General features: G+C 40.2%; 2 protein-coding genes across 2 annotated transcripts; both read left to right on the forward strand.

Moving 5' to 3' along the window:
• Positions 1-2,979: 2,979 nt before the first annotated feature.
• LOC131799601 (uncharacterized) lies at positions 2,980-4,425 on the forward strand. Its single transcript, XM_059117307.2, has one exon. The coding sequence runs from the start codon at positions 2,980-2,982 to the stop codon at positions 4,423-4,425; it is 1,446 nt and encodes a 481-aa protein (XP_058973290.2).
• Positions 4,426-11,011: 6,586 nt separating this feature from the next.
• Positions 11,012-13,165, forward strand: LOC131799602 (uncharacterized). Its single transcript, XM_059117309.2, has 3 exons — positions 11,012-11,270; positions 11,365-12,353; positions 12,398-13,165. The coding sequence occupies exons 1-3, from the start codon at positions 11,012-11,014 to the stop codon at positions 13,163-13,165; spliced, it is 2,016 nt and encodes a 671-aa protein (XP_058973292.2).
• Positions 13,166-13,412: the final 247 nt, after the last annotated feature.

Consider the following 13,412-nt stretch of genomic DNA (forward strand, 5'->3'; position numbering starts at 1 on the left):
GGACTTAGATTATTTTGCAGCTGAAGATGCTCGCGCATTTGATGATCTCGTGGCCCTTGTACGCCAAATCGGGGAATTAGGTTCCGGCAAGGAGTGGGAGACTACAGTTGTGCAAGCTCTTATGACAAGCAAGCAGTATTTGAAGGGGGACTATAAGGTAATGTGAATTCTGACTCCAGAAAGACAGCTGGAATAAAACTAAAAATAAGGACTTATTTTACCTCATCAACAAAATCATTCCGAAAAAAAGACAAACATTATGTCTAGACATAATGTTTTTTATGTCGGGGCATGTTTATATGATAACCCGTTGGGAGGTTTGTACCAGGTACGAACAGTAACCAATCAGTAGTAAGGGCGGAGTTTGCTATGTTAAAAACCAGGAGAAATTCCTTGATTCGCCCTTCTATCCCTCGCCATTTGAACGTCAAGTGCTCAAGAAATCTTTTCCCTCCACCACCCCTATCATCTTCCAACGGGTTCTCAATATTTCTTTAATTATCCAATTTATCATTAGCCTTATCCATTGTGTTTCGTGGTGGCGTTTTTTCTCGTCCCACGTTGACATTATCGGTTGATAAGTTCAGATATTCCGCTCTTTGTTATCACTTAGTTATAATTGATTTAATTAAAACTGCCACAGTTTGTGGCCAAATTGTTCCAAATCATCTGTTGTGTTTATTCTAGCATTTTCTTCACGTTGGGACATCTTTTTCGGGCAGAGCTCACGTAAAGGGACGTTTTTCTTCGAAACATGCATCGATATAAAAATTTTTTTGTACTCTTTTTCTTCTCTAAATGGTGCACATATAAATTCTTAAGATTAACAATGCGCGCAAGAGGATAGTGGCCTTTTCTAAGGTTAAGGTTAAAAGTTATTCGCCCCCTTACGTTCATAATATTTGTTAGATTAAAAAATCATTTGATTCATTATTATATTGAAGTAATCTCAACTTTGTTTTGTCAACAGGTTCATGTCACTAGCCCCTCTAGCGTAGCAGACCATTGTGTGTTGTTTGCTCTTAATGACAGGCATCTCCTGGCACGTTTCTGTCGTCTACCGTCGTGTGAGCGGGGTACTCCAGTGGCAGTGCTTTCTGCACATAGTGTAGTCGCGCAATCAAGGCAGTGCTGCAGTGGTTAAAATCATGCAAGATGTTCTGAATACCATCAAGTTGGAGCACAGAGAGATTAACAAGGCGTTCTTTCGCCAAGATAACACAGGATGTTATCATTCGTCGTCCACCGTACTCTCATGCCCAGTGATATCCTCCTCTACCAGCATTGAAATCAAGGGCATTGACTTTTCTGACCCACAGGGTGGAAAAGGTGCCACAGAGAGGCTCGCTACAACCTGCAAGAATCACATCAGGACTTTCATAAATGAAGGAAATGACGTGACCAATGCCGAACAACTGAAGAGTGCTCTTCTTTCGCATGGGGGATAGAAGGAGTTCGAGTTGCTGTCATGCAAAGTGTTGAACAGGAAGCAGTAGTAGATGACATCAGAAAGATTATTGGTATCAACAAATTAAACAATATCTAGTTTAAAGACGAAATTCTCGTAGCTTGGCGCGCTTATGGTATGGGAAAGGGAAAAGAGATCCCATCGGAAACAACATCAGAAGGTTAGTCTAATGAAAATTCACAATTTCATCCTTTTTTAGAATTATGTCATCGCGCAAATATATATTTTTTATATTTTGAGTAAAAGGGTGTACGTTTATCGTTTGTTATAGCCTTCAGGCGCATGAAAGGCATCCATTACCCACCCTGGTATGCAGGAGGAGCAGATGTCTGCCACCCCCGTGGGGTTTTGCTTTGTAAAAGACTTAAGCCCTTTAGCCCCTTTATAAATTCATAGCCCTTGATTTGTTCTACAAAATTTTTAAAACGAACATTGCAGAATATGGTGGTTCTGAAGAAAATGTCGTCATAAGATGTAAAAAGCAAACATTTCATCTCTTCGCACAGTAAAGTGGACCATTGGGGCACTCTTCACAGGCTGTGCAGAGTGAAATATTGAAGTAGGTGAACAGTGCTGTTTAAGTAGATCTTGTTTCTTTATGTGTTATCTACTTCAGAGCATGGAATTAGTTGGCTTTCATCTGAGTTTTCTTCTGGAAAAATTTAAACCCCTTAGCCCAAAACCGACTCAGTCAAGGAAGAAGCAAGAGACGGAAGTGGAGCAGGTTCATGATCCCACTGACCATATAAATGAATCGTCAACCGTGTTTACCTTCCCCCCAGGATGAGTGTGTTAAGGTCTTTCAAAGGTCTCTCGAAAAACACCTATCTTTAGAGAAATGCATCAAGTCTCTAGAGAAACGGTCTTTGTTAGACCTTGCCAAACTAGGCTACAAGTCCAGGTTAGAGGAGGGCACGACCAGTCAAGTTATTTCGTTTGCATATGTTAGAGATACAAGAGAGGCAGAGAGCAGGATTAGCATAACGAGGCAGAGAGAGGCAGAGAGCAGGATTAGCATAATGACTGCTAGACACGGCCTTTTGTGCTCTCCACTTTTGATCTATTTTCTCATCTCAAGCTCTACGTGAAAAAAATGAGTCAGCGGTCATCATGGGAGTCGGACGTGCTTTTGCTCGCTCTCTCAAAATTCTCCTCTTTTTGATAATTTCTTGCGCTAGAGACTTGTTTCACCTCAAGAGATGTTTAATAACCGAAGTGAGTTGCTTTTCTCCACCATCTAATGGAAAGTACTTGGCGCATGGTGAGTCACCAACTTGTGCCACGCTTTTGTAAAGCGTTCTGGTTTGGGCAGCCATCTTGGTTTTAAGCTTGTTCCCAAGCGTAAGAAGCACTTCTTCCTTCGCAGAATCTACCATCACTGCAATTCAACTGCTTCTTTTCAACTGGATAATTTAGCCCTCTGTGGAGATGTTCATCCTAATCCAGGTTTTGACCCTGAAGCAAGTTTAATACAGGACAGAAATACGCAAACTATAAGTAAACGTAAGAACATGCTGGTTCATTTAAATGCAAGAAGCCTTCTTCAACATATCGATGAATTGAGATTGATCTTTAGCAAAGTATTTCCTCTCATCATCGCTATAACTGAAACCTGGCTGGACAATTCTATCGAAGACTCTGAAATAGCAGTTCCTAATTACTCAGTAAAGCGTTTGGACAGAAAAGAAAACCGTCGTGGAGGAGGGGTAGCGCTTTATTTACTGGAAGACCTAAAATATACTCGAAGAAAAGATTTGGAAGAAGACTCGGAAGCTATTTGGATTCAAGTACAGTTATGGAAAACGAATTTCTTGGTCAGATGTGTTTACCGCGCCCCAAACGAATCCCTGGAGGTTTTTGATTATTTAGATGACTTGCTGAGGTATGCCACTCGAAAGAATTTGGAAGTCATTGTACTGGGTGACCTGAACTGTGATTATCTTAATGACTCCCTCGGTCAAACAAAAAGATTATTGGAATTTCTTGCTGCTAACAAACTAGAACAAATAATTAAAGAACCCACTCGTGTTACTTGTAAAACAAGATCTCTTATTGATTTACTCGTTACGTCTACCCCAAGTCTGTTCAGATCTTCAGGAGTTCTTAGTACAACTATAAGTGATCATTACCCTATTTTTGGACTTATGAACGGCCCAACAATTTGTCCGCATAAGCATCGCATCTTGACAACACGGACTTGGAACGACAAAAGTAGGAAAAACTTCATCAATGACTTAAAGAAAACTCCTTGGACCTTTCTTGAGTTTTTCGATGACATGGAGGACATGTATTCCGCCTGGGAGTGCTTGTTTAAATCATTAATTGATTCCCACTTTCCTATCAAAAAGAAAAGACTCCGAAAGCAAATGCACCCATGGTTAGACAACTCTGTGCTACGAATGATGACAAACCGGGACAAGGCGCATAAAAAGGCCATAAGAACTGGTCTCACTGAAGACTGGCAAAAATATAGGCGACTCCGTAACCAAGTAACTAGCAGTAACAGAAAAAACAGAAAAGCCAATTTTAAGAATAAACTTCAAGAAAATCGAGCTAACCCTGAAGCCTACTGGAATACACTTCATCAAGTCCTTCCATCAAAGTATAGGAGCACCAAGATTGAAAAACTATTGATAGATGGTAACCAAGTGAATAACAAGACAGCTATAGCGAATTCACTAAATCAGTATTTTACCACGATTGCATCTACATTGTTGGCAAATCAACCTCCCCCAGAACCGCAACCAATAAAGCCATCGCCATCTAAGCTCTTCAAGTTTAAACCTTTATTGGATTCAGATGTGTATATGGCTCTGAAGACAATAAACCCCAGTAAGGCCACTGGTGCAGACAACATCTCGGCTAAGTATTTGAAGATCGCTGCACCCCACATTAGTGAAACTTTAACCAAGATATTTAACCAATCATACAATTGTGGCCGATACCCATCTGTATAGAAGATCGCAAAAGTAAGTCCTGTTTTTAAGGGGGGGACAAAGGCAGAATGCGATAATTACAGACCAATATCTGTGCTTCCGTGTATTTCTAAGATACATGAATCTCTTACAAACAAGGCCCTTGTTAATTATGCACAAGAAGCTGGTCTGATAAAACAACACCAATGCGCCTTTAAGAAACATTCATCAACTATGGTTGCCCTAATTCAAACTGTAGATTCATGGAAAATGGCTATTGACAGATCAGAAAAAGTAGTATGTGCGTTTTTTTATTTAAAGAAAGCCTTCAGCGTTGTAGACCATAATGTCTTGCTACAGAAGCTTGCTCAACATGGTGTGACTGGCAAGGAACATGAGTGGTTTGAAAGCTATCTGTCTGGAAGACTCCAGTTTGTCTCATGTGATGGAACTGATTCCGAACAATTGACGATTACCTATGGAATACCGCAGGGTTCTGTGCTAGGCCCGACTCTATTTAATATTCATATAGATAGCATTTCAGATGTTTGTGATAGCTGTGATATTGTATTGTACGCCGACGATACAGGAATTCACACCAGCTCTAAAGATGTTAAAATTGCTGAACAGTATGTAAATGAAGATCTTGGAAGAGTTACCGATCGGCTCAGTACTGATGGTCTTATCCGCAATCAAAAGAAATCCGAAGCAATCCTGATTGGATCAAAACACGCAGTGAAAAATGCTTCAGACTTACAAATCATTATGGATGGGAGGCTACTGAAACAGTGTGAAGACTTCAAATATTTAGGTGTTTATATAGATAATACTCTTAGCTGGAACAAGCATATTACATATTTAGCCTCTAGGATATATCCCAAGCTTAAGATGTTAAATAGAATTGCACCCTTTCTTAGTCAAAGGGTGCTTTTAAATATCCATAAACAAACGATATTACCCATAGTAGACTATGGCTGTATCGTACGGGGGGACTGTGGAAAGAACAACTCACAGCGTTTAGAAAGGATACGAAATCAAGCCATGCGTACTATCCTCTCTACAAATCGTAATACATGTTCTCAAGAAATGCGTAGTAAGCTTTCCTTATTATCATTGGAGAGTAGACGTAGATTCCTAAGACTTAATCTTGTTTTTAAGATTATACATAATATAAATTGCCCACAGCAATTAGAGAACTATCTCCTTAAGGGATCAGCCTTTCATACCAGAGATTTTAGAGACTCTACCTTATTGAACATTGTTGCTACAAAGACCAAAATGGGTCAAACGTAATTTAAATGTACTGCTGTTAGGGAGTGGAATCTTTTACCAAAGGACATTCGAGAGATACAGTCTTTATCTAAATTTAAGGCGATAGTTTTTTAATATTTTTTAGAACACGATAAATCTAATCATTTATGTAGTTTAAAATAAGTATTAGCTTTTCTATATATTTTATGTTATTTTAATTCACACTTTAGTTCTTTATAGGGTTTCTCCTTTGATTTTAATTGATACTATTTATCATGCTGATCATATGGATTAGCTTCGCCCATGGAAATCTGCCTTGTGAACTGCCATCCTTTGTAAGGGTTCAAAATACCACTCCTGAGCCTTTTGTTTCGCTTTGGCTGTGCGGTCGTTCAACGTGCCGGCTCACTGATCCGCAGCGAAAATATTTTAAACAAAGAATTTCACATTATCCTAACTCTTGTGCTGGTTTTAACTTTATGAAACTGTGTATTTCACTAAGTGGCGACATCCATCGATTACCAGGTCCAGATACCACTAGCAGTAGGATTGCTGTTATTCATGGGAATCGACAGACTCGTCGCATCCCTAACTCAGTTGGACACGTGAGCGCAAATTGTAACAGAATACAATTGACAAAGAATGCACAATCAACGGTGTATAAAAACCAAAACAAGCTCTTGGAAATAGCCCATCTTAACACAGAGCTTCTCAAATGTAGACGACACTTCACTGAAACGAAGGAGTTAGCCTTGGAACGTGATTTTGATATTTTAACCATCTCGGAGACCTGGTTTAACTCTTCCGTGACCAACAATGTTGTCGAAATCCCGGGATACAGGGTCTTTAGACTTGATCGCCTTGGAAAAGCAGGTGCCGGTGTATGCGCCTACGTAAAATCTACTCTGAAGGTAAAAGTCCTGAAGGATCTCACGGAAATATCCGAATCCGGCCTACACCAGCTGTGGATTCAAGTTCAAAATAAGAAGCTTCATTGCTGGTTTGTATTGTTTACGGACCCCCGGAAATTGGAACTGCATGCCTAGAGAATGAACTAAGGATTGCAGCTCCTGAAATATCATGCTCCATAGCTAAAATTATAAATCACTGTATTGAAACTTGTACATTTCCCTCACAATGGAAAATAGCAAAGGTTAAACCTCTTTTCAAGAATCAAGGAAACAAGCAAGATATTCAAAACTATCGTCCTATTAGCATTTTGCCTATTCTTTCTAAAGTCTTTGAAAGACACATCTTCAATGCTGTGAACACCTACTTAACAGAAAATTCACTTTTATACCGCTTCCAATCAGGGTTCCGTAAAAACCACTCCACGGATACTGCTTTGTTGTTTCTTCTGGACCAAGTCCTTCTTGACCTTGATAAGAACAACGTCAGCGGCTTAGTTTTTGTGGACTATAGCAAGGCATTCGACTTGATCAATCATGACATTCTCCTGGTAAAGTTAAGATCATATAGATTTCCAGATAATGTTGTAAAGCTATTGCAGAGCTATCTACTCAATCGCAAACAGTGTGTTACTGTAAATAACTCGACTTCGTCACAACTTACGCTAACCAATGGAGTTCCTCAAGGTAGCATATTAGGACCTCTACTGTTTTTAATTTTCGTCAATGATCTTCCCGAAGCTGTTGGATCGGACTCAACTATTCATGCTTACGCGGATGACACCACATTTAAAGCCAGCGCTAATATCGATAATGCACCTTTGGAATTGGAACGACGTCTTCAAGAATACATGGATAAATTAAGTAAATGGTCTAGCGAAAATGGGATGGTCCTAAACGCCGTTAAAACCAATGCATTACTTATCACCGGAAAGAGGCTACATTCATCATTAGCGGATGGCAATCACCTGTCAATAACCCTTGATGGGGCCGAAATAGAACAAGTAACTTCTTATAAATTGCTTGGTGTAACACTCGATCAAGATCTTAGATTTAGCGACCACATTTCTAGTCTAAAGGCCAAGCTTTCTCAGCGTATTGGTTTATTGAAGAAGATAAAGAGATACCTTCCAATAAAAGAAAGACTCTTATACTATAACGCCTTGATTAAACCCGTCCTTATGTATGGGAGCATGGTTTGGAATATCTGCGACGCTAAAGAACTCCACTGTCTCCTAAGGTTACAGAAAAGGGCTGCCCGAGTAATTCTTGGAGTTGACTCTTATTCTAGAAGTGTTATAAACTTTAGTAAACTAGGCTGGTTGCCTTTTTTTGATGAAATCAAACTAAATAAGTGTACAATGATTTTTAAGAGCCTTAAAGGCGATGTTCCGATTTACATCAGAGACTTGCTCAAGACGAACAGTTCTGTACACAATAGGTCTACTAGACATGGCAATTTAAATTTAGTGTGTCCCAAATACCTAAGAAATAACGATGGTGGCAAGGCATTCAGTGTTGACGCAGTTAAGTTATGGAACAGCCTTCCCCATAATATCAAAAATAAGCCTAGTATAAAACTATTCAAAACAGCTGTGAAAAAGTATTTTATAAGCTCATATAGAAACCTGGACAACTTTGAAACAATATTAAGCAATAGCACATTATCTAATTTTAATTTTTTATAAATTAATTTTATCTTTCTGAATATTTTTAATATATCCTGCTATTTCTATCATAGAATTTTGTAATTATTTGTATATTTATCTATTTATTAGTATTATTTTGTAATGCTGTATAATCTAGTTAGAGGGCCACAGGTTTGTCAGCTTTTCAGCTGTTACGTGTCCCCCTCTATAAATAAAGTCCTTATTATTATTATTATTATTACTGTTCCCAAAGTACATCGAAGCGTTATCACGCAACAAGGACATTGTGCTAACAGGCGACTTAAACTGTGACCTTCTTTCAAACAATCCGAGGGGAGAAGCATTGCTGTCGTTTTGTGCAACTGTAAATGCGACACAGCTTATAGACAAGCCAACTCACGTGACTGAGAACTAACGCTCCTTATTGGATATCATCTTGGTCTCTGACCCTGTCCTTGTTAAGTCGAGCGATGTTCTTGAAATAACTATAAGTGATCATTTTCTGGTTCATGCTGTTATTAACTTAAGATCACCCAAGCAAGCCCCAACCTACATCGTCACACGTAGTTTTCGGAATTATAAAGCTGATCAGTTTGCAAATGACATCGCGCACATCCCATGGGATACTATGAACCTGATAGACGAATCCGTTGATAACAGACTAGATGCATTTAATGACTTGCTGTGGGCGTGTCTGGACGACCACGCTCTGGTTAAAACAATGAAAATACGACATAAACCAAACCCATTCATCACGGAGGACATAAGGGATTTGATGAAGGCGAGAGACCACCTTCACAAAAGAGCGAGAAGGACTGGGACGAGGGAAGATTAGGAGGCTCTTAAAGAGCTGCGAAATAGAGTTAAATTTGTTTTACGGAAGGCGGAACGAGAGCACTACAATCATCAAATCTGTGAAAATAAGAACAACAGTGGGGCAATGTGGAAAACTATTCGCAGTGCCCTCCCAAATAAATCAGGCTGCTCAAGCTTTACCAAGGACTTAGATGCACTCGCTAATGAATTTAATGGCTTCTTTATATCTGTGGGACAGAAGGCCGCCGATGACTCTGTGGAGCTCGCTCGCCTTCACGGCCTATCAACTACTCCTGTTTATCTCGGTTCAACACATTGTGATGAACTGTTTGACTTCAAAGCAATAACCAGTGAAGATGTACGAAAAGTGATTATGGCTATGCCTTCTAATAAAGCTCCAGGCTATGACAGAATTCCAGTGTTTGTGATCAAGGACTGTTTACCGTATATATTACCAACCCTTACTGCATTGATAAACTCTTCTTTTAGCAACTCTGTTTTCCCTAAGGCCTGGAAGAAGTCGGAAGTAGTGCCACATCTTAAAGATGGTGATCACGAGATTCCTAGTAACAATCGCCCTATTTCATTACCAGTACTTTCAAAAGTGACCGAAAAGATCGCCCTGAATCACTTCACTGATTATTTGACTCAACAAGGCAACCTCACCTGTCATCAAAGCGGAAACCGTAAACACCATTCTATTCCGTCACCGCACTGAGGGCTCACGTGAGATAGCATTGCGCCTGCGCGAACTCAGTGTGTTGCCGCCTTTGGGAGAACGGACGTTTGTTTTTTCAACACACTGAGAATTTTAGTTTTAAGCGATAATTCGCAAAAAATGCCCGAGACCGCGGATAAATCTGAGCTTAAGGGCGAGAAAGACAACTTAAAAAGGAAAAGTAGTCGCTCTAGAAGCGAACACATTGAAGCAAAAGTTAGAATCATCGAAAGAGGTGATGGCGCCGATGGCGCCAAAACTGACTCACATGGTTTACAAGAGCTGGCCGCTACGCTGAGACAGGGTTTCACCCAGATGTCTCAAGATTTATCCAAGACTATTGCTGAGTCGCTCAAACAGAGTCAGTCAGACTTTGAAATACAATATGTTGACACAGAGGAAGAACAGGAGGCAAAATCTGCCGAGAATGACCACGAGGTCAGCGAAGAGCCCCCCACGAAGAAGAAGCGACATGACAAAACTACGAGCTTAGAAGAAGCTGTGACAAAGCTGGCTGACTCAACCGGGGCTCAAAATATGCCTTCTAATGAAGGAAAATTTGAGGTACTTAACAGCTTGAAACAAGAGCTGAAGAAAGAGGAGACGGGCCCAAGTGCAAACACAGAGCTGGCGAATGTAGTGAATGCCATGCTCAAAGAAGGGCTGCCTGAAGAGAAACTTCAGGAAAAGTTGAACAAGTATCACAGACCAGAGAACTGTGAATTCTTGACAAAAGTACGAGTCAATCAACCAGTATGGGACCACCTTACTCCAACAGTCCGGTCCCAAGATGTTAGACTGCAAAAGGTGCAGACATCCATCTTCAAAGGAATGTGCGCGTTGACAAATATGATCGACAAACTCCTTGAGCACTTGTCATCACTCCCAGCGGGAAACGACCTTCTTCAAAAGTCAACAGATGCACTTACATTGTTCACTAATGGAAACAGTGAACTCAATCAAAGATGAAGGGAATTTATTAAACCGGATTTACACGAGGAATACAAACATCTTTGCTCCTCGTCGGTTCCGATCACTGACCAATTGTTTGGCAATGATCTCCCGAAACAAGTGAAAGAATTGACCGAGGTCAATCGAGTGGGAAAGAAAGTCTCCACACACAGTGGTCGATCAACGAACAAGCCTGATTATCACAGGCACAACTCTTACGCACATAGCCGCGGACGCTCAGGAAACCAACATTACAGGAAGCCTTTTTTAGGCTCGTGGAAAAACGACCACAAACATCCTCCGAACTTCAAGAGGAAGAAGGAGGGGAAGTCAAAATGAATCAGACTGCTAACAACGTTGAGGTAAGAAATGTGTCAGAGCAACCTATTAAAATTACAGGAGGAAGACTGAAACAATTTACCTCTCAGTGGCAATGCATAACCTCAGATCCTTTCATACTTAATAGTGTGAAAAATTATAAAATTGAGTTTGAAAATGGAGAGCCAATGCAGTTTATGCCACCAAAAGAAATAAATTTTACAAAACCAGAGCAGGAGGTCATTGACAATGAAATTGATAAACTGCTGACCAAAGGTGTGATTTCAGAAACCACACATTCCCCTGGTGAATATATTTCTACTATATATAAAAATAAATGTAGGCTATATTGATGACTCTTATTTACAAGGGGAGAGCGTGGAGGACTGCCAAGCCAATATTAATGATACCTGTGACTTATTTTCAACATTGGGTTTTATCCTACATCCTGATAAGTCGGTCTTACAGCCAGTTCAAGTCCTTACATTTCTGGGATTTGTCTTGGATTCAGTTAATATGACTGTCTCCCTAACACAGGAAAAAATCCAGCGCATAAGGGAAAGATGCAAGAAAATGATGGAGCTTGTTGAGCTCCCAATCCAGGAACTAGCTAGCTTTATAGGGCTTTTAGTGTCAAGTTTTCCTGGAATCTTATATGGACCACTGTATTATAGACAACTTGAGAGGGATAAAACTACAGCCTTAAGACAAAACTATGGCAATTATAATGCTCAAATGAGATTATCCCAAGAAAGCTTTTCAGAGATAAAGTGGTGGTATGATAACATACAGACAAATAACTACCCCATATTATTGCCTAATTCAAAGGTTGATGTAATAATTTACACCGATGCATCAACTAAAGGATGGGGAGCTGTCAAAGAGACAGAGAAAATAGGGGGTAGATGGTCAGAGGAAGAAGCAAAATATCACATTAATTGTCTGGAGCTGTTAGCTGCAATTTTTGGACTTAAGGCATTTTGCAAAAATGAGCCAGGCATTCACGTTAAGATTTACTCTGATAACTCTACAACTGTGAACTATATTAATGCTATGGGAGGTGTACATTCTAGGGAATGTCACACTATTGCTAAAGATATTTGGCAGTGGTGCATAGAAAAACAAATATGGTTAACAGCTGCTCATATCCCAGGGACCAAAAATGTTGAGGCAGATCGGGAATCACGCGTTTTCTCAGACAACAAGGAATGGATGATAAGATCTGATATTTTCCAACAGATCACAGATATCTGGGGGGAGCCCTCCATAGACCTCTTTGCATCCAGACTAAATCATCAGGTTCCATGCTATGTATCCTGGAAACCTGACCCAGGGGCAGCCTTTATTGATGCATTTTCTGTAACATGGGATAAACACTTGTTCTATGCTTTCCCTCCTTTCAGTTTAATTGCAAGATGCCTACAGAAAATACAAACCGATTGTGCAGAGGGATTGATGATAGTTCCAATGTGGCCAACCCAGAGTTGGTATCCCAAACTTCTTCGCATGTTAGTGGCTGCTCCAAGAGTGTTACCACAACAACGAACTGCCTTACAAATGCCGGGGATGCCACAAGAAGTCCACCCCCTATTCAGGAAAATGGTTCTGATTGCATGCAGATTGTCCGACAGTCCTATGAGACACAAGGAATTTCTCAAAAGGCAACCTCCATTATCTTACAGTCCTGGAGGAAAGGAACTACAAAGCAGTATTCATCTTACATCAAAAGATGGACTACATATTGTCATAAAAAACAGATTGATCCAGTTTCTGCCACTGTCCCCCAGGCACTAGATTTTTTAGTGGAGCTATTTGAGTCAGGCATCGGTTACAGTGGTATTAACACTGCAAGGTCTGCTCTATCCAGTGTCTTAAAGCCTGTGGACGGGATGACTTTTGGAGCACAAGAGAGTGTTAAGAGGTTCTTAAAAGGAGTTTACGAAGCAAGACCCTCCAACCCAAGATATACTGAGACATGGGATGTGAGCAAGGTTCTGAACTATCTTAAGACAATCTCTATTACAGACTGCTCACTAAAGGATCTGACTTTAAAATTAGTCACTTTAATGTCATTAGTATCAGCTCAACGGGGGCAGACAATTCACTACTTGTCTTTGGAGGACATGGTTGTTTCAGAAACGTCTGACTTTTATTATCTCCAGGCCTATTAAACAGTCTAAGCCAGGGTCGAAACCCACTGTTGTTAAATTTGAAGCTTACCCGGACAACCCTAACATTTGTGTTGTCACTACCTTGAAGGCATATCTTAATCGTACCTCTTCTCTACGTGGAGATGCACAACAATTGTTTATTAGTCATTACAAGCCATTTAAACCAGTTTCCCGGGACACCATCAGTAGATGGGTCAAAGCTGTAATGCAAAAGTCAGGAATTGATGTAAACCTTTTCAAGCCCCAC

The sequence above is a fragment of the Pocillopora verrucosa genome, chromosome 2 (genome assembly GCF_036669915.1).
Source record: "Pocillopora verrucosa isolate sample1 chromosome 2, ASM3666991v2, whole genome shotgun sequence".
In the NCBI taxonomy this organism is placed as follows: Eukaryota; Metazoa; Cnidaria; class Anthozoa; order Scleractinia; family Pocilloporidae; genus Pocillopora; species Pocillopora verrucosa.

What these genes read in the sequence shown, in the direction of transcription:
- LOC131799602 (XM_059117309.2), top strand. Translation starts at nt 11,012, where the DNA reads ATGAATCAGACTGCTAACAACGTTGAGGTAAGAAATGTGTCAGAGCAA. An exon ending in TGATAAACTGCTGACCAAAG is followed by an intron (nt 11,271 to 11,364) that starts GTGTGATTTCAG and finishes CTTATTTACAAG; the next exon opens with GGGAGAGCGTGGAGGACTGC. An exon ending in CCTTTATTGATGCATTTTCT is followed by an intron (nt 12,354 to 12,397) that starts GTAACATGGGAT and finishes CCCTCCTTTCAG; the next exon opens with TTTAATTGCAAGATGCCTAC.
- LOC131799601 (XM_059117307.2), top strand. Translation starts at nt 2,980, where the DNA reads ATGCTGGTTCATTTAAATGCAAGAAGCCTTCTTCAACATATCGATGAA.